This window comes from Pelodiscus sinensis, chromosome 5, assembly GCF_052426305.1.
Source record: "Pelodiscus sinensis isolate ZL-2025 chromosome 5, ASM5242630v1, whole genome shotgun sequence".
Lineage (NCBI taxonomy): Eukaryota > Metazoa > Chordata > Testudines > Trionychidae > Pelodiscus > Pelodiscus sinensis.
This window is the reverse complement of record NC_143056.1, coordinates 126,190,294-126,210,667: the sequence shown is the minus strand read 5'-3', so window position 1 is coordinate 126,210,667 and position 20,374 is coordinate 126,190,294. Positions and strand designations below refer to the sequence as shown.

The window sequence follows — 20,374 nt, the reverse complement described above, 5'->3', positions numbered from 1 at the left end:
AAGGGAGCTCTGGAGCTGCTAGCTCCTTAAGGCAGAACTTCAGGCGTGGTAGGGGGCAAGGGTGGAACTTCGGGAGTACGTGGGCTGGGGGGGTGCCGGGATGCAGATTGTTTGATCCTGTTCTCCAGAAGCTAAGGGAGCCATTAATAGCTATTCTTTGAGAACGGTTATCCAGCCACTTATGCACCCACCTTATAGTAGCCCCATCTAGGCTGCATTTCCCTAGTGTATTGCTAAGATGTGAGACTGTATTAATTGCTTTACTAAACTCTAGGAATACCACATCCATCGCTTCTCCCCTATCCACAAGGCTGGATATCCTAGCAAAGAAAGCGATCAGAGTGTCTTGGCATGATTTGTTCATTATTGGAAGTGATTAGATTAGAAGGGAAGAGCCTGGGAGATGGAATCCCAAATCTATTTTCAGCTCAGAGGTGGTGGCCCATCAGAGCCCAGAATTAGGAGTCAGGATATCTGGTACCTCGATCCTGTGTTCTGCCCTTACTCACTCTGCCCTCATTTCTCCATTTCCTCCCTCTGTACAGTGTGCTGAGATCTGCATCTGGAAAGAGGTAGAGAATAGGCAACCCTGTCAGCTCCTCCTGCATCAGAGAAGAAAGGCCCTCACTTGCTTCAGTAAAAGGGAAATCACTTTTGTGCTTAGCAGTATAGTGCCCATGACACAGTTGAGCAACTGATCCTATCCAACAGAAGGCAAGTGAAGCAATGAAATAAACATTCCAGGACCATCATACAACAAGGATTTCTAATCTAGGGGTCTTACCCAAGAACAGGTGTCAGGCCAAAAACAGCCACAACCCCCTAAACGGCAGTGTGCTGGTGGTTTCCAAGTACGGAAGAGGTCGAGAATTATTGATCCCCAGCACAGAGGTGGCAAGGAACTAAGAACAGAAACAAAGATGTTCCCTTCCAAAAACCCAAAATAATTTATTGCAAAAAAACCATTAGACATCACAAGCAACAGCCATCTCAATTTGACAGACAATGCGTGCTAACAGGACAAACAGACAAAACACAGGCGGTAAGAGCTCAGAACCCATCTCAAACTCCATCAACTAAGACCTCCCCCCCAAACAAAACAAAAAAAACAACAAAAAAAAAAAACAGACACACACTTATGGATCCTTCCCAATGGCTGGTTAACTTGCACAGAGCTCAAGCACAGGCCTGGAGGAAATGACGTACCTTGGGGGCGGAGGGGTAGAGAAGAGGGGAATGACCCATGTATCAAGGTATGTGCTAAAGTATAAATGAGACACTCTTGGTGCTTGGTATCGGAAAGGGGTGTAACTTTGGGTAGCGAGGTCAGCTCTGATTTGCTCACTAGGAGAGGACTCCAAAGCAAGGCCAGTATCACCGCCGGCTGCCAGAAACCAGAAGGTTTTAGGGCACATGGGTATCACCTAGAAGTTGGAGTGAGATATGAACAGGCTCCTCTGTTAAACTGGGGTCTGGATGCTGGTGCTGGGGCCTGTCACTCCCAGTCCAAGGGCTGGCAGAGGACAAGGGGGGCAGCGTTAACGTACCCGAAGCAGATCCCCGGGTAGAAGAGGGGACGGACGGGCTCAGCAAACTCCACGCTGAAGGTGTACATGTGGGAGTGGTCCGTCACGTTATAGAAGGAGACTTTCCCAGCTTCATAGTCCAGGAACACCCCAACCCGCTTGGGCTTGACATGCGGGTGCAGCAGCGTGAAGGGGGTAGTGGTGGCCGCGTACTTCCCATTCCACAGCCGCACCCGCCAGTAGCCGCACTCCGGCTTGGTGTCGACCTCGGCCTTGCGGCTGACTGACTCGTAGCAGACACCCAGGGCCCACTGGGTCTTGTTGCCCACCTCGACCTCCCAGTAGTGCCGGCCTGAGAGGTAGGCGGCTGATCCCAGGACGCAGGGGTAGACGGTAAAGCGCCGGGGGCTGTGGGGAACCGGCTGGCAGACGCTGACAAAATGCACGGTCTTGAGGTTCTCTGAAAGCACCAGGTTGGGGTGAGCTGTCTCGGGATCCAGGGTCACCTCCCCTAGACAGAGAGAGAAGCGGAGAGGAGAGAATAGGAGGAAGGGAAACAGAGGGCTGATCATAAGAGAGACTTACACATTCACAAGAGGAAGTACCTGGGGTTCCCCCACTGCTCATTTATCTCCATGCAAAAGGGTGGGGGCAAGAGGTGCCTCGCAACCACCCTGCCCCCATATTAGCCCCAAAAAAGGAGGGGGGGCAACCTTAACAGAGGGATAGATAAAATTTAAAATAGAGTCACAGGAGCAACACAAGGGAAATCAGTGGCGGGGGGGGAGGGGAGAAAGAATAGCTCTCTCGTCTCCAGAGGCTCCCCCTCACCCACACAGCACCCCCACCAATGTGCGTTAGCCCTCCACATGCAGAGACTGGCCCCATTGCCCTTCCAGCCCTTGCATCCCTGCAGAGGGTGCACCAGCAAGGGGGTGGGGTGGGAGGAGTTCTGACTTTCAGCCCCCCTGCTCTAACCCACAAGACCCCTGTCCCTCCTAGAGTTGGGAGCAGAACTCACGAACCCTAATGCCTGGGGCTGAATATAGTTTATCTACCGCTGTATTTCCTCAGCAGCTTAGTCAGGGTGAAGAACTGCCGGGGGAAATACTCTACGTTCTTCTTCAGCTCAAGAGAAACCGAAGGCAGCTCTATGGCCTTAGATTGTTCGTACCTGAGGAAGATGAATGGCTTATTATTACAGCAGTGACCCTTACAGCCTATGTCTAGTCACAGCCTGTTCACCCAGAGAATAGTGAATGCAGAAAACTATTTGTGCAGCTGCTTCTGGGGTGGAGCCTGGCAGCTGATTTAGATCCACAGCACAAGGGACTCCCATTCATAACTCAACCCACAAGTGGGCATTTGTGGGGAGGAAGCATAGACTTGCCAGAGTGGGGATTTGACCAGGACACCCTAAGTCAGTGACCTGAATCTGGGAGATGGAGGAGAAGAGTCAGGGGTTTTAGCAACCATGAGGAGTCAGAGCCTGCAATTTTAGAGATCATGGAAGGATTCCATCTCCAGTGCTGTGCTGGGCATTGGGCTGCTCTCCTCTCTGGATCCATACAGACCCCCTCTCCCATACTGCTCCCAGCAATGGGGCACTCGCTGGTCCCACAGTTCCCGGAGGAGAACACTTCAGTCCTCTGGCCCTCTGCTGGGTACTGGGGTCAGTACCGACTCCAAATGGAAAGCGCCCCCTGTTGAATCTCTCTAGAACTGCATCATCCTTAACCCCCACTTCACAGCCAGGTAAGGGTAGAACTCACCGCTGCAGGATGCTCTGCATGTCCTAAAAAGAAGGAGTGGTGGGGTACATTTAAAGCAAGTTCTACGGTTTAGTTGCACATCCCCCCTTCGGCCACACAGCTTGTTTTGTTTTCTCTATTGTGAATCACAACCCACACGGGTTCCTAGGTTGACAGCAACAGCTAGTGGCTGAATAACAATATTCTGTAAATGAGTATCATACAGCATCCCCCTTCCCTCCAAAAATAGTGCTGGATTTTTTTTCCTGACATACATTGAACAACCCATATATATCATGGAATCAATACACTTACAGAGGCACAGGGAGGGGGAAGAGAAGTATAATCCAGAGGTTAGGGCATTTTCCACTACAACCATCAGATTTCTTAATTCCCCAGTGTGTGCTGCATATCTTCCCAATGACTCTTAGGTACTTTCATCCCCCCCCACCCTGGTAATAAGAGTACCTCTCAGTCTTCAATAGACGTATCCTCACAACACCACAATGACTAAAGGAACTGCTATTAACTCCATTCAACAGTGGCGGCAGAGATGCCAGGTGAGTTGATCAAGGTCAGACAGTAAATCGGTGGTTTCTTTTAATAATTGTTTGTTTCTCACTTGTGTGCAGCCCCACTGTGAGTCAGTGGTCTCCCAACCCAAAAAAAGTTCCCCACTCCCTGGCTTATTTCATAGGTGTATTACAGCAGGGCCTAGAGAACTCCACTGAGATCGAGTTGTGAAGCAAGTGCTACAGTTACACCCAGGGAGATGCAGCTCCCCCCTTGAAGAGCTCACAGTTTAAATAGGTACCTAAGGGATTCTTGTATTTAGCACACAGGCAGCTCTGAGGTACAGAGGCCAAGATCACACATGGGGCCCGTGACAGAATTGAGACTCACCCCCCAGCTCCCTCCAGTCCCATTTCCCGGTGTTAACCACTAGACCAGCTGTCCAGGAAGGAAGCTTCCTCTGACTGAGGTCACCCAGTAGTGTCCTCATCCACTCAGGAACCTCTCAAGCGGTCCTGTAGATCTGGCCCCCAGGGCTGGGCAGCCCCAGTTGCTTCAGAGAAAGGGGCGAGATGCCCTGTAATGGTCTGGTTAGTCCATAACTGACCACAGGGGGAAGTGAGTCCTCAGGGGTTGTCTACACGACAGGGCTCACAGCAGCACCCTTAGGGTGCCAGGGCCATGGGGCTGTAGCACACACAGCTGCTACACACAGCAATGGAACAGGCTCTTCCTTCGGGGTGTAACGCCCTCGCCGAGTGAAGGGGACTGGGCCAAACAGAATAACGCTTACAATGATCTAGCCAGGTCTACACTGCGGAGGCTGGGGCAGAGGGGGGTCTAGGCCAGCATAGCTGTGGAGCTGCAGGAGGAAGATCTTCCATAGCCTCCGAGCACCACAGTTGTGTCAACCCAAGTGCAGAGCAGCCCTCAACCCCTCGCAGCTCAAGGGGGGCTCCTGGCCTGAAACACGAGGGTCACACAGGAGCCCTGATTACCCACACCTCCTGCTCTACCCATTAGCCTCCGCTCCCCTCCTAGAGCCAGAAACCAGGAGTCCTGGCTCCCAGCCCCCCGCTCTGACAACCAGACTCCACTGACCTGCAGTGCCTGTGGGCCTGATGCCAGGCACTTCTCCCCCATGTCGGTGAGGAGTTTGCTGAGGGCGAGGCGCTGCTCCGAGAGCTGGGCCATGCTGTTCTTCAGCTTCACCAGCATCTCGGCCTCCTCTGCTTTTAGCCGCCGCAGCTGCGCCTCCTTCTCCTCCTCCAGGAGGGCGCGCAGCTCCTCAAAGTCGCCGAGGATGCGCTGGCGGCAGCTCATCACCAGTGCCTACCGGCAGGGGAGAGCCGTGAGCACGCTCCTTGAGCTGGGTCTGCCCCAGGGAGGGGAAAGGTCCCATGTGTCCCATTTCCCACCCACCCCCTACGCCAGTTCATCTCCCCTCCCCACCTGAGGGCAGAGCAGAGCCAGCACCCTCACAAGGGGAAAGGTCTCCCATCTCACCCCTGGAGACTGACCCCACGTACCCTCAGTTCCTTGGGCCTGTTCTCCTCGGCCGAGAAGCGCTTCTTCACCTCCTTCAACTTCACGTCCAGCCGCCACTGCCAGCCCCGCAGCTTAGACTGTGCAGGGACAAGAAGCAGTTGCTACGTTGGCAGGAGAGTCAGTGGCGCCGACTCTGGCATGAGGCGCAGGGCACCGGGTCTCTCTTCCCAGTGGCTTGTGGGCAAGTCACCTCCTCAGAGCGTGCGTCTGTTCCCACTCCCCCACTGTGCCTCTTTGGACAGGGAGCTTTCTGGGGCAGAGGCTTCCTTTCTCCCTGGGTGCATGCAGGGCCTAGCGCAACGGGGCCCCATCTTGGCTGGAAGCTCTAGCTCAGTGGTTCCTAAACTTTTTGGCATCACGCCCCCCTTCTTGATTTTTGAAAAAACCCCGCAAAACTTGTTAAGAGAGGAAAAAAAAAAAAAAAAAAAAGAACTGAGAGGGGCAGCAAAACTTGATGGGGTGCGAGGCAACCCAGACTCCCTCCCCTCCTGGAATTTCTTCACACACCCCAGTTTGGGAACCCATGCCTGTTCCCACAGGACAAAAGAATTGCAAGTAGCTGCCTCACGGCCAGGATTTACACTCTGAACGCACAGGGCTGCCACGGGCCGGGAGCGGACACTAGATGCAGTCAGGTGAGAAGGAAGGTGCCCATGTTTGAAAGGGAGAACGATAAAACGCTGGAACGGCTGCAGGAATCCCTAGGGGTGGTACTCCAGCTTGTGGCAGGCTGCTGCAGGAGCTTAGACTAAAGCAGGGGTAGGGAATGTCTCTTGGGTCAGGGACCACTGACCCACAGGCAAAAAAAAAAAAAAAAAAAAAAAGTCAGCCAAGGGCCACACACAAATGACAAGCAAACAAATAACCCCCCCCCCCCCCCCCCCACACACACACACACACACGATCCTCACTGAGCTGGCCCCCTAATTGAGTAAAAAAATCAGTTCATGGATGTAGCCCCCAGCTGAGATGCAGGAGGAAAGAGACATGCTCCAGGGAGAGGAGGCCACTGAGGTCCAGGGAATACAGGGCTGGATTAACTCTTCTGGGGGCCTGGAGCCAGTAAATTTTGTGCAGCTCTCCTAGGCTCTGGGGTGGGGCCAAAAGAGAGGGGTTCAGAGTGGAGGAGGGGGCTACCAGGGAGCAGTCTGGGGGTAAGAGTGTGGGCTCCAGGCAGGAGGTAGGGTGCAGCAACTGTCCCCCCCAGAAGGGGGGAGATGAATCCATGATGAGTCAGTGCTTCACCCAGATGCTCCGCGTTACGGTACAACCTCCATGGAGATCAAGGCCCTATTGCACGCAAAGCTGCACAAACACGCTGCACAGGAGTCCCTGCGCTTAGGAGGGCGCAGCGTGAGGCACAGGAAGATGGGTCCCATTTGACAGCTGGGGAGCGGAGGCACAGGCAGATTCCGGGGCCTGTTCAAAGGGGAGACGGACTGAGGGGCTAATACCGAGCTCTGGGAGGCGAGTGGGGTCTGGTGACTAGGTAAGTGCTGGGAGAGGGTGCTAATGGTTATACCAGGGGGCTGGAAGGACAGGACCCCGCAGTTCTAGCCTAGCCCTAGGAGGAGAGTGGGTTGGAGCAGGAAAGGTGGAGAGGCCAAGATTCCTGGGTCCCACACCTGGCTTTGGGAGAGGTGGGGTTAAGAGCAGGGAGGCCCGGACTCCCTGGGAGGGGAGCGAGGTCTAGGAGGTTAGAGCAGGAGGGATGAGTCGGCCAGGAATTCAGGATTCTCCCCAAGCTCTAAGAGGGGACAGGGTCTAACCGTTCCAGTCCAGTACCTTGTACTCCTCAATGGCATCCTCCAGGGGCCCCACGCTGTGGGCGTGTTCGCCGTGGGCGACAGCGCACACCAGGCACACGGCCTCCTGGTCCTCTTTGCAGAAGAAGTGGAGCCCCTCGTGGTGCCAGGGGCAGAGCGGCTCGTCTTGCGCCTCACGCTTGGCCGAATGCAGCTGCTTGGCCACCTCCACCACGTTGGCCAACTGCCGGCTGGGGACCATGATGCCCTGGGCGCACAGCTCCCGGCACATGGGGCAGAGAAAATCTTGCGTCCCAGGGGCCCAACAGCGGCTGATGCAGGCCCGGCAGAAGCTATGGCCACAGCCAATTGTGACTGGGTCCATCAGGTACTCCAGGCAGACGGAGCAGGAGATGTCCATGTGCAGGGTCTCCAAGGGATCGAGGGAGGCCATGGCTTGGATCACTCTAGGGCAGGCTTGGGGGCCTCTCAGACACAACCCAAGGGCAGGCTGGGTGGAAAAGCAAGATATTATTCACCATGTAGGACTGCACTGAGGTGGTGGTGGGGGGGGACGACTCCTGGGTTCTGTCTCTGGGTGGGCTGACCTGTCTAGAGGAGTCACAGGGGAGAGAAGTTTGTTTTTAAACCTGTAACGTCCTGGTGCTTGTTCACCACGACGGGCAGAAAACAAACAAAACCAAGACACACCTGAATCACGGGGGGGGGGGGGAGGGGGGAAGCTTGCCAGGCCTCGGGGTCAGACAGGGATCAACCCCATGCTCCATACCCACCCCCACCCTTTCCTTGAGCCAGAGCTCCGGGAAGGGAAAGGCCCCTTCTCTCCCTCTCAGCCAGCCAGGCAATGCCCTTGCCCCCAGGCTGGACCAGCACCAAGGCTCCTTGGAAGGGGAAAGGCTCTGGCCCCATTCTGCACCCCCTCAGCCAGCCAGTGCCCCTGCCCAGAGGCTGCCATGCCCCATAGCAGAGAGAGGTTCTACAGCCCAGAATCTGACCCATGCCTGGCCCTTGACCTTTCAGCATCATAGCTTAACCCCTTACAACCCAAGAGCTTCTCCTCCCCAAGGGATTAGACCTGTTCCCAAATGGGGTGTGAGGGGGGGAGTGATTTTAACCCTTCAGACCCTGCCCTGGAAACCCAGCTCCCCCCGCAAACCTCCATGCTGCACAAGGCAAAATGGCTCAGGACCCTCAGCGTGGAAGACCCTGGCCTGGCTGGGGGACGTGAACCCTGTTCCCACTCACCCTGCCACACAGAGCTGCTCACTGGACTCAAACACCTCTGGACTCCCCTCCCAGAGCAAGGCAGGAAACCCGGGAGTTCTGACAGCCAGGTTACACCCCCCCCCTTCTCTAACCACTAGACCCCACTCCCCATCCAGAGCCAAGAGTAGAACACAGGAGTCTTAGCCCCCCCCAACCCTCCTGATTTAACCCAAGCAACCTCATTTCCCTTCCAAAGCTGCAGATAGAAACCAGGAGTCCTGGCTCCTCCCCCCAAACATTAAAACCCACTCCCCTCCCAAAGCCAGGAATAGACCCTCAAAGTCCTACCTCAGCCCACCCCTGCTCTAACTGAGAAGATCCCAGGCTCCTTCCTGAGCTGGAACCTGAACCCACAAGTCCTATCTGAAGCTCAAGCTCCCCACAGGTCCTAGCAGAGATTTCAAATCTCAGGCCCCAGACATTTGCATCAAGACAATATCTGACGAGCTGTAGCAACAGCACTAATACCTGCCCTAGCTCAGCAGGTCAAGGGGATTGTCACACCTCAAAAGCCTAGCACAGCTGAGCACTAGGCTATTAACACCACCAAATGAGCACAGCTGTTCTGACAGCCTGCTACTGTCAGATGCATGCCGGGCCCTTAAAGCCACACAGGTTTTCTTACACAGCCCCGCTGATTCTAGTGATCAGGAAAAGGAGGCCTCTGTGTAACCTCCAGAGCTGGGGAAGAGAGGAACTCAGTCTCTGAGGCCTGTTCAGCCCTCGGCCTCCTCTCTGAAGTGGCCAGTTGGTGCCAGCGGTGGTGAATTTTGGGAGGTGGACACATTTGCCCTACAAACTGGTCTGAGAACCCACCAACCCACGAAATACAATGTAATGAGTTTAAGAGCCTAGAGGAGAAAGACCCTATATGCCATTCCTAGACCACCCCCTTCTCCCCAGACAGCTAGCCCCTGACCTGGGGCCAGACTGGAGCCAGCATCCCCAGGAAGGGGACAGTTCCCCAGACCCTATCCCCAACATCCCCTCACCAGATGTCTGTAACTCGCTGTCTGTAGAAATACCCCTGGGCTATGTCTACACTCGTGGCTTCTTGAGTCAGAAGTATGCAAATGAGGCTAAGCGTGGAATATCGCTGAGCCTCATTTGCCTACCTAATGAACTGCCATTTTTGCAGAAGAGGCTCTTGCGCCAGAAGGAGCTGTCTACACTACCCCTTCTTGCGCAAGAAAAGCCCTCTTGCGCAATGCTGTTATTCCTGAAAATAATTGGCGTAACGGCGTTGCGCAAGAGGGTTTTTCTTGCGCAAGAAGGGGCAGTGCAGACAGCTCCTTCTGGCGCAAGAGCCTCTTCTGCAAAAATGGCAGTTCATTACGTATGCAAATGAGGCTCGGCGATATTCCACGCTTAGACTCATTTGCATACTTCTGACGCAAGAAGCCGCGAGTGTAGACATAGCCCTGGTGAATGTAGGTGAGTACTGCTTATTAGTGGTAGTATAATTAAACTGCTACTGATAGTAATAGGGTGAGGAGGGATGGGATGCTATGAAAACAGTCCCTTATGTTTGAAATACACTGTTGGCAACACACCTGCCTCCCTCCTGCCAGCTCTTGATAGGCCCATCAAAAGCAGGAGAGAGTGGCAGGCCAGGAGACAGGCTAGCCAAGGGAAACATGGCCGGGGGGGGGGGGGAATGGAGCGGGACGGGACTGGTTGGGGGCAGCACAGGAGTTGAATTTTGGCTCCAGTGTTGAGAAGACGCATGGAGACTGAGAGAAATCAGCTGGTGAGCTTGAATCCACACAGAACAAGATGTGTGAAGCACATGAACTTGTGTGTGTGAGGGTCAATCAGGCCTCCTCTCAGGAGGAGCAAACAAGGCAACTGCCCAAGGGCCCTTCCAGCTGCTACTGTGGCAGCGGTGGTGGCGGCGGCCCTTTAAATTGCTTCCAGAGTGCCGTACTATGTGCTCCAGGAGACTTTGAGGGCTGCCTATGGGGAAAGGGGGAGGAAGAGGACTGGCTGCCCCAGCTCTGCTCTAGGCCCCCTTTCCGGGAGCACAGAGCCAGCCCTCACACTTTTCCAGGGGCCCAGCAAGTCTGTCAGCCCCCTTGGGGTCTATATCCTGAAGCCAGAAGTTCCACAGGCTAATAATGTACTCAGGGAAAGAGAAGCTGAGCTTTCATATCAATTGTGTTCCGTTCCCAGTGCGTTATCCCCAGTTGTTGAATCCTTAACCCTCCCACTCCTGTCCCCTATGAAGAGAACTTCAAGAGAGGACATTTTTGCTCATAGCACGGAGGTTCAAGAGCAGAATGTGTATGACACCTGTCTTCTCTACCTACCCCTCTCAGACCTGGGATGCAAGAACACAAGATTCCTGGCTCCCAGTACCTTCCTTTTCTGCCCTATAGACTCTTCTCCAGAACTGAAGAAGGGCTCTGTAGAGCTGGAAAGCTTATCTCACTGACCGAAGATGGTCCAATAAAAGATACTATGTCACCTATCTTGTCCATCCCTGGACTCTATGATGGTTATTTCCTGCACAAACCCCGTGGAATTATGTGAAACTTTACTAATTGAATTTAGGCTCATGCATACTGGTTCAAACTGGATTCTTCAATGGCCAACGGACAAAGGAGAGACTTTTGGTTAACTAGCCTTAGTTAAAACTGATTCAGAGCCTTCTGTCCAAAAGTGGCCCTAGTCCTTCCTGGGAAGGTTTGGAAAGACATGGCCCAACTGGGTGTTTGGTGCAAGCAAAAGGTGTTGTGAGCTTGTAACCATAGAAAAACCCCGTGGTGGCAAGGTGTGAAGGATTGCTAGGCATTCAGAGTCCTTGTTGGAGTAGGGTTTATATCTGGTGAGCTTATTAGCATGCATGTAGGTTTTTAAATTGTTTTTAGTGTTATCTCTATAATGCTTTCCCTTTGAGAATAAATGTGCTTGCTTAGAAAGAGCAGTATGGTAACTTACAACTGTGGCAATGACATTGTTCTCTATTTCTGAGGTTTTGTTAAATATCAAAGGAAGAGGGGGGATTAATAAAACCAGCAACGGAGCTCACAATGCTGAGAAGAAGAGCATCTGAAAACTTACTCCCCAGGGATTCTGGAACTAAGTTGAATTGCCCAGGTCAGGACAACTTTAGCCTTGAAATGACACATGCACTCTTATCACTCGGGGCTTGATCAAAACACTCCTAGATACATTTCAGCAAGAAAACAGTGACAGCGGCAAAGCGGGTTGGAAAATTCTCATGGGATGGAATTGAAACATTCAGCAGGAAGGTGTCGATTCTGTCCAAGCCTCTGACAGGTACCAGGTGGGCTGGCCAGTCCATCTTCTCAGTTGGCTTCCTGCCTCTTGACCTATTGCCCTTGGAATGCCCAGAATCACAGGGCTGCCCTTCTCCCTGAATCTGGGCTACTGCATTCCCTTGGCTTGCCGAGTTCCCATGCAGTGTTTCTGGTTGGCTGCAACTCTTCAGCTGGTGGGCTGACTAGCTTCCTGGGCTTCTGAATCCCCAGTACAGGCAGTCCCCGGGTTACGTACAAGATAGGGACTGTAGGTTTGTTCTTAAGTTGAATTTGTATGTAAGTCGGAACTGGTACATATTGTAGGGGAAACTCTCGCCAAACATTTCTCCAGAGCTCAGTTTTATTCTCCCACACCTCACTTCCCTCAGTCCTTTATTCTCAAGCTGAGGTGTCTGCTGAGAAAAGCCGCTCCGCGTCTCCCTGGTCTGCTGGGGGGGGAGGCCAGCAGACCAGGGAGATGTGGAGCGGCTTTTCTCGCCGTAGAGGATGCGGGCAGTGGGACCGTGGCGCGTCTCGGCGGTCTGCTGGGGGGGGGGGGCGCAGCTACTGCGGGGTTGCCTCACCCTGTTTGTAAATAGGGATCCGATGTAAGTCGGATCTATGTAACCCGGGGACTGCCTGTACTAGGGTAGATGGATGTCTGGCTCCCCAGCTTATTGGGCAGTCTGGCTTCCTGAACAAGGAGTCAACTGGCTCCCCAAGCTGCCTGGAGAGCTGCAATTGCTGGGCTACCCTGCCTTACATCCGGCTGGGTCCCTGCTCGGCCCAGGCAAGAGGAATGTTTCAGCATTTCCAAAATAACGTATTTCTGAATTCTCAGCCATGCATGTAATGGCACGCTACACGATGATACTGCTCAGCCACTAGATGGTGCTGTGTGTAAGATACCTTCTTTAAACACACCTCAGCCGCAATTTGTAGTGTTCAAGGATCTTATGCTAAGCACGCCTGGTGTGCAAAAAGCTAGTCACGTCTGACACAGGGACATGATGGTGTCAGGAGTACTGGAGCGTCGGTTCGCTTCACGGGCCTCATGATGGCCTCGTCTGAGTTCTTTCATCTTCCCTCTGCACTGCAGCGTGTCCTGCTCATGCCCCTTTTCACACAAGGAGTGAGACATGTGCCTGTACATGTCCCAGTTTCTATGGATCGCTCACAGCTGGGGCTGCACAGTCTCCTCTCCCCGTACACTGATCAGACCCAGCAGTTCTGCGGTGATCCAAGCTGGGGGCGTGTTTGGTGCGATGGCCAGGTGGGGGGCACCTGGGAAGATGACATGAGACCACTGCACAATGAGCCCACCCATGGGTGGAGGTGGAGAGGAAGGGTTCCAGGTACTTAGGTGATAGGAAATAGGATTTAAATTTTGCAAGGTGTTGCGAGGGGGCGCCGAGGCAGATAGCTGGTCACCTGGCTGCAGGTCAGTGGAGTTCAAACTGCTGACCAGAGTGTCTGATGTGGGATTGTGGACCACTTCCTGCAGGCCAGAATCAACGACAAAATGCCCTGAGGTATCTACACTGCATGTTTGTCGACAACACCGGGAGGGGAAAAGACAAAAGTTCCTCACTGAGTTGGAATTTTTTTTGTCAACGAAAATGGCCATTTTCAGTGCCGAAGGTTGTGTTGCTGTGTAGACGCTCACGCAGTTTCATCGCCAAAAGGCACTTTTCCTCTGCAAAACTTGCCAGTGTAGACAAAGCCTCTGGATGTGCTTAGAATACACCGCTTTTAGCGACATGGCTATGCCCACAGAGCCGTGTGGTTAAAAGTCAAGCTTTTCGCAAAGGAGATCTTCTGCAAAAACTTCTTGCGCAAAATTGTGTCCACATGTCAAAAGCACATCACACAAGCGATGTTCTTTTGCGCAAGAAAGCATCCACACTGCATGGAACTCGTGTGCAAGAAAGCTCTGATGGCCATTCGCAGAATGGCCATCAGAACACCTGTGCTTTTTCTGATAGGCTCTTTTTGCACAAGAACCCCCTGCAGAGCATCTACACACACCTTTTTGCGCAAGAGCTATAGTGCAAAAAGGAGTTATTCCCCGTGGGAAGAGGAATAACTCTACTGGCAAAAGCCCTCTGTCCTGCATACAGTATTCAAGATGTGGGGATACCATGACTTTATATAGACAGGGGTGGCCCATGCGTATAGGCCGACTCGACGGTTGCCTAGGGTGCCGCCTTCAGCGGGGTGCCCAATGATGATGTCACGCGGGGCGCCTGATGATGATGTCACACCATTGACAGCCGTGCAGGCGGGGGCGCTGATTGCGCATTTCACCTGGAGCGCCAGCTGCCGCAGCCGGCCTCGGGCCACTCCTGTATATAGAGGCAATCTGATATTTTCTGTCTTATATCTATTGCTTTCCTAATGATTCCCAATAGTGTTACCTTTTTAGTTTTTACACTGCCATTGCACATTGAACAGGTATTTTCAGGCAACTATCTACAAGGATTCCAAGACCTCTTTCTTGAGTGGTAACAGCTAATTTAGACCCCACCATTTTTGTATGTAGAGTTGGGGTTATATTTTGCCCTGTGCATTACTTTGTATTTATCAACACTGAATCCCATCTGCTCTCATGTTGCCCAATCACCCAGTTTTGTGAGATCCTCTTGTAACTCTTTGCAGTCAGCTTTGGACTGAACTATTCTGAGTAATGTTGTAGTATCTGCACATTTTGCCACCCCTTTTTCAAGAACATTTCTTACTGTAAGTATAAAAAAGTTTTTCCTGCGGGACGCCAGAGTGACATCATCACTTCACTCTGGAGTCCTGCAGCCCCTCCCTCCCTTTTCCCCAGTGCTGGCAGCCATGCCACGCCGTCCTTCCCTGTGCTTGGCAGCTGGGAGGAGAGTGCAGGGTGTGCGAGGCCTCACGGGGCTCACGAGGCCTCGGAATGCCCCCCGCCCTCCAGCAGCCATGAGAGCGTGGGGTGCGCAAGGCCTCGGAGCAGCTCCCCCTTAGTGGCTAGGCGGAGAGCACAGGGCATGCAAAGCCTTGCAGACCCCCCCACCCCCACCCCACCGGGCAGCTGGAAGGAGAGTGTGGGGTGTGAGAGGCCTCAGAGCAGTTACCCCCCCTCCCCCGGCAGCCAGGGGCAGGGTGGGGCTGCTTGATGTGGTCTCGGTTAGGAGAAGTTCAGGTTAGGTCGTGGTGGAGTGTGGTGTGTGTGGGGGGGGGTGGAGAGAAAGGGCCTGAGCTGACACAGCTGTGGGAGGGAGAAAGGTCCTGGGTTGGCACAGCAGGAGGAGGGGGAGAAGGGGCCCTTCCTGGGGAGCGGCCCCTTTTCTGTCCCCCCCCCCCCCCGGCCAGCGGGAGAAAGTCCGGGTGGCGTGGCCACAGCAGCCGGTGGGCGGGGGGGAGAAGCCGGGGTCGGCTGAGGGCAGTGGGGGAGAGAAGCAGGGGCTGGCGTGCCTGCCAGTCCTCCCCGGTGGACTGGGGGAGGGGGGAGAGCTGGGCCTGCCTACCCCCTCAGACAGGGGAGCGGAGGTTGGCGAGCGTAGCAAGCAGGGCGTACCACCCCCTAGTATAAGTTTAACAGCAGTGGTCCAAATGCAAATCCCAGCAGCACAACGCTCATTGCTACTCTCCCCCACCCCCTTCTAAGGGGAGTACCTGGCAATGTTTTCATGATGATTTAACCATCCTTCAATTTCTTGACTGCCCAGTCTTTTGTTATTCTTAATCCCCCTGCCTCCCCCTCTGTTTATAACAAACTCCCTGCTCCAAAGGCAAAGCTTGGAGCAGCTTAAACTCTGTTGCAGTCAAGAACTGCCTCTGGGGCCGTGGCATGTACTTTAAGAAGATCTCAAGTATGAAATCCAGGCGTTCAAACTTTGTGTGTGTGTGTGTGTGTGGGGGGCGTATGGCCTCCTCTGGCCCTCCATAAATGGTGTCGTTGCCTCTCCTTCCTTAGGTGCTTCGAGCACTGAAGTAGTGATACTGACATTTAAAGCATCATGAATAGTCTCAGAGTGCCTTTTGAAATAATGAGGGGAGTCACATCTCAGAGTACTTATTTCAGGCTCTCTGCAAACACCGGCATTTATTGCAGCATCTGTTACGCACAGGTCAGATTTCAGACATTTTCTTTGCAAGGAGAGCTGGTCACTTCCCTTTAATTTTAAACAAAAGCTGAGTCGCTGGAGACCGACTGACAGCTTGATCTTACTATATATTTTTAGAAATGTGTGTCTGTCTGTCTGCCTGTCAGTCTGTTTGCTCAAGAACTCCTCTGAAGAGCTAGGGCTGCCACATTTGGTATGGCGCTTCCTCTTATAACCTAAAGGATGGTCAGGGTTGGGTTGTGCAAAGATAATGGGATGTGCCTGGAATGTGATTGTTTCTCATAAAAAGGAAAGGGAAGGGTGTGGTAGGAGGGAGTTATATAGTAGTATGACCACAGGGGGGCAGCAAAGGGCCAGAGATAGGGACTGGGACATCTATACCCCCATTGGGCCAACTATGGGCAGGTGGAGAAGAGAACAGCTATCTACCATATATTTCAGAGATTATGTCTGTTTGTCTGTCCCCCAGCTGGGGGACATGTACCTCTCCCCCAACTGTGCCTGCTACAGCTGCAGTGGCCATGGACAGGCGTCTCTCACCTGTCCCCATGCTGCTGTGGTGAGAGAAGGCTGGGGTTGTCCTCTCTCCATGGGGCACCCTGCCCACTGAACCCCACATCCCCAGTCCCACGCCACAGCAATGCTTTAAATGAAGAAAAAAAGGGTATTGAGCTAAGGACCTGAGCGACACCGGGTATATCTTCTAGTCTGCACATAAATGAGGGGATGTGCCTAACATTTTGCAAAATGCTGCTGGGAAAATGCCCTTCTGTTCAATGCTCTCTATGAGCCATTATGCTTCACAGAAGTTGTCCAGTGGCCTTTGCATCTGGCCTCAAATCCTCCATGAACTGTTCTTTAAAAGGGCGGGAATGAAGATTGGGTGTTTGCTCTTTATGCTTCCTTGCTGGCAAGAAGAGGATCTGGCAGGACTTTGATGTTGCCTTGATAAATATTAGGGCTCTGACCCCTTGATTTTGCTGTAGGTCTTCCTTGTCAACTTTCAACTAAAGGCTGTTTGTTTTGAATCCTTATTGAAATGATCTTTTCTCCCAAACAAATGTAGGGTAATTGAATTAAATGGAGTGTTAAAAAGTCTGACTAACAGGCCTCCTGTCTCACTCTGCCCTAGAGGGCGGAGCTGGCCTCCCCACCTTGCTCAGGCCGTCAGTTCTCCTTTTGAATAAATAAACTTATAAGAATGGCCGTACTGGGTCAGACCAAAGGTCCATCTAGCCCAGTATCCTGTCTGCCGACAGTGGCCAGCACCAGGTGCCCCAGAGAGGCTGGACCGAAGACAATGATCAAGCGATTTGTCTCCTGCCATCCTTCTCCAGCCTCTGACAAACAAAGGCCAGGGGCACCAATTCTATCCCCTGGCTAATAGCCTTTTATGGACCTAACCTCCATGAAATTATCTAGCTTCTCTTTAAACTCTGATAGGGTATGTCTAAACTAGATGCCTCTGTTGTCAGAGGCATGTAGATTTGTTGTTTTGGCAAAGGCAAATGAAGCCGCGATTTAAATGATCACGGCTTCATTTACATTTACATGGCTGCCGCGCTAAGCAGACAAACAGCTGATCAGCTGTTTGTCCGCTCAGCGCGCTAGTCTGGACGCTCCCCTGCCGACATCAAAGCCCTTTGTCGGCAGCCCTGGTAAACCTCATCCCACGAGGAATAACGGGGCTGCCGACAAAGGGCTTTGATGTCGGCAGGGGAGCGTCCAGACTTGCGCGCTGAGCGAACAAACAGCTGATCAGCTGTTTGTCGGCTCAGCGCGGCAGCCATGTAAATGTAAATGAAGCCGCGATCATTTAAATCGCGGCTTCATTTGCCTTTGCCTATGTGTCTAATCTACATGCCTCTGCCGACAGAGGCATGTAGTCTAGACACAGCCTTATAGTCCTAGCCATCACAGCCTCCTCTGGCAAGGAGTTCCACAGGTTGACTACAAGCTGTGTGAAGAACTTTCTGTTATTAGTTTTAAACCTGCTACCCATTAATTTCATTTGGTGTCCTCTAGTTCTTCTGTTATGGGAACTAATAAATAACTTTTCTTTATCCGCCCTTTCCACACCACTCATGATTTTATAGACCTCTATCCTATCCCCCCTCTGTTTCCTCTTTTCTAAACTGAAAAGTCCCAGTCACTTTAATCTCTCCTCATATGGGACCCGTTCCAAACCCCTAATCATTTTAGTTGCCCTTTTCTGAACCCTTTCCAAGGCCAAAATGAACGTACTTTCATAATTATTCTGGTGTTGCCTCCTTTGTGCCTGTGGATGTCTAACCACCCTGCTCTGCAGTGATCCAAGGGAGACCTGATGTGAATTTCTATTGCAGAAGCCTATAGCAATGAGGGAGAATGTCAGGCCTTTCCCATCAGAAACAAGCTAGAATAGGGCAAAAACCCCATGAAGAGTTTTCTCTGCAGGTCACTTGTACACGCCGGAAGGAGCCAGCCACTGCCTGTCATGGCAGCTTGTTTGCTAAGAGGTGCTTATCCTGTAATACATGTTGTTTTGCTGTGGCATCTAGCGACCAGGCGCTATAGTGCTGGGCACAGCTTTTATAGAGATTCTGTGCATCTGAGCAAGATCTAACTCTGGAGGAAACTGTTCATAACAAGAACAGGTTCTCCTGTGGGTGCTGCATCCTTCTGACATGCTGTGCAAGGCTTGTATTGGACTGAACTCGAAGGCTCTTGTGTGTTCTATTGACTTGTACACGCTAAGTAGGATCAACACATGGAGGGCAAACAGTCTAGCAAAATCCAGACACTGATCCAAAGCATGTTAGCACGGAGTACGGGAGCAATTCCCCAGCATGACGCTGTCACTGTCGATCTTCCAGGGTTCGAATTAGCAAACATGCTAAACCTGCTTCCATGGGGAGTCAGAGAAGTCAAAGGGAGAGTGTTCTCCTTTCGAGTTCCTGCAGCATGGACAGGAGCCAAAAGCCAAATTAATGTACTTCAACTTCAGCTATGTAATTAATGTAGCTGAAGTTGTAGATCTTAATTCAACCTTATCCCGTAGTGTAGACATACCCTTAGTGTCCTTGTGCCTCAGTTCCCCACCTGTACAACCCTTCCTCTCCTCTTACGCTTTGTCTTGTCAGTTGAGGCTCCAAGGGCTGCCAGACAGGCCCCCTCCTGTATGACTCGTAGTATCTAATAGGATGTGGTCCGAATCTCAGGTTGGCCTCTGGCGGCTTGTGCTTTTGCTGACAGCCCTGTTGTGTGTTAATTCAAGTGGCTGTTCCCTACATGTCCTCTGCTGTGCCGACAGGCTCTAAGATCCTTTGCTTCCTGACCCAACCTGTTGCGCAGTGTTGTTAAAACAGCTGCCCTGTTCCGCTCCAGAGGTGGCTGCATTTCAGAGGTGGGTGCCGTGGTTTCCCCTATATAGTTGTGTGATCTCTAGCAGAGCAGCCCAATACACCAAGTCAGCTGCTATTTATAGCTCACTGAGGCTGACCTGCAGAGGAGAGGGGGCCAGCTCGGGGGTCTCGCAGGCAGCTGTGCAGCCGTGCACACTCAAATGCTGCAGAATCCTTCATCCCACTGCGGAATGCTAGCAGGGCTCTGGTTTCAATGTAGCCCCTTGCAGGAGGTCTCTATGTTCTTCCAAACCTTGCCCAAGAACTGGGAGTTCTCAGGCAGGGATTAGTTATGGAAACAAGGAGATGCTAGTAAATACTATCCCCCACTCAATAAGAGACAGAGGAGAGGGACGCTGGGTTCTAATCCCAGCTCTGGCACTGAAACCTCTGCATCCCTTTTCCCCGGTCACTTTTCTTCTCTCCGCCTGTTTCTCTTCTCACTGGTCATCTGACCTGTTTCAGCAATGAGCTCTTCGGGTCGGACTGTCTTTCCCTGTGTCTGTACAGTGCCCCACACCGCAGGGCCATATCACCGCTGCGAACTTTGCTACCATAATACGAATCAAGTGAGGTTCATGCCATCCTGGGAACAGTGGGGAGGGGAAGGAAGGCAACTAAAGGAGGTAAGAAATGGAGATAGAGTAGAGGCAGGAAAAGAAAGAGGGCAGGTAAAAGTCCAGAGTAGATGCATGGAAGAAAGAGAAGGCTTGGAGCAGAAGAGTTTGCAGCAGGGACAGGGTGCTCTTGGGGGCAGGGACTCTCTCTTACCCTGGATCTGGTCAGCTCTTGGCACAATGGGGCCCTCCCTGAACTCAGCCGGGTCAGGGACCACCTCTGGCTGGGTGCGTGGCCAGGCCGCAGGGTCCTGATCCCTCCCTTCCCCTTGCCCTAAAACTGAGCTGGAAGCATCGTGCGCCCGCTTGATCGCAGGCTGTGCAGCTCGGGGGCCGGCTGGGCCGACTCCAAGTGGTGCTGCGACAGGGGCGCAGAAGAGAGGAAGAGGCGGGTCAGGCCACCCCCGCTCCCTCGCCTGCAGCAGCCCCCGGTCTCCACAGGTGTCCGAGGGGCCCCACGCTGCCCGCCCCGCCCGCAGCCTACCTAGCGGGCTCAGCCCCGACGGGCGCCCGGCCTGCAGCCGTGTCTCCGCTCGCCGCGCTCTGGGCTGGGCAAGCGGCCCAGGGCCGCCAGGGGGCGGGGAGGGGAAGCCGGCGCCGAGCCAGATGTGGGAAAGGGGACGGGGGGCGCTGCTGCTGCGCCT

The 20,374-nt window shown here is 53.0% G+C and overlaps 1 protein-coding gene across 5 annotated transcripts; it reads right to left on the bottom strand.

The window, feature by feature from the left end:
* Positions 1-923: 923 nt before the first annotated feature.
* On the bottom strand, positions 924-20,317 carry LOC102457985 (E3 ubiquitin-protein ligase TRIM39-like). Of its 5 annotated transcripts, none has more exons than XM_075928417.2 (7): positions 20,215-20,317; positions 7,124-7,594; positions 5,320-5,415; positions 4,892-5,122; positions 3,299-3,321; positions 2,585-2,700; positions 924-2,037 (listed from the first exon to the last, which is right to left on the bottom strand). In XM_075928417.2, the coding sequence occupies exons 2-7, from the start codon at positions 7,535-7,537 to the stop codon at positions 1,496-1,498; spliced, it is 1,422 nt and encodes a 473-aa protein (XP_075784532.2). In that variant the 5' UTR covers positions 7,538-7,594; positions 20,215-20,317; the 3' UTR covers positions 924-1,495. The 5 variants fall into 5 exon arrangements, with proteins under 5 accessions (XP_075784532.2, XP_075784535.2, XP_075784533.2 ...); XM_075928420.2 differs by lacking the exon at positions 20,215-20,317 and adding an exon at positions 8,839-8,886; XM_075928418.2 differs by lacking the exon at positions 20,215-20,317 and adding an exon at positions 8,659-8,812.
* Between the last annotated feature and the right edge of the window lie 57 nt (positions 20,318-20,374).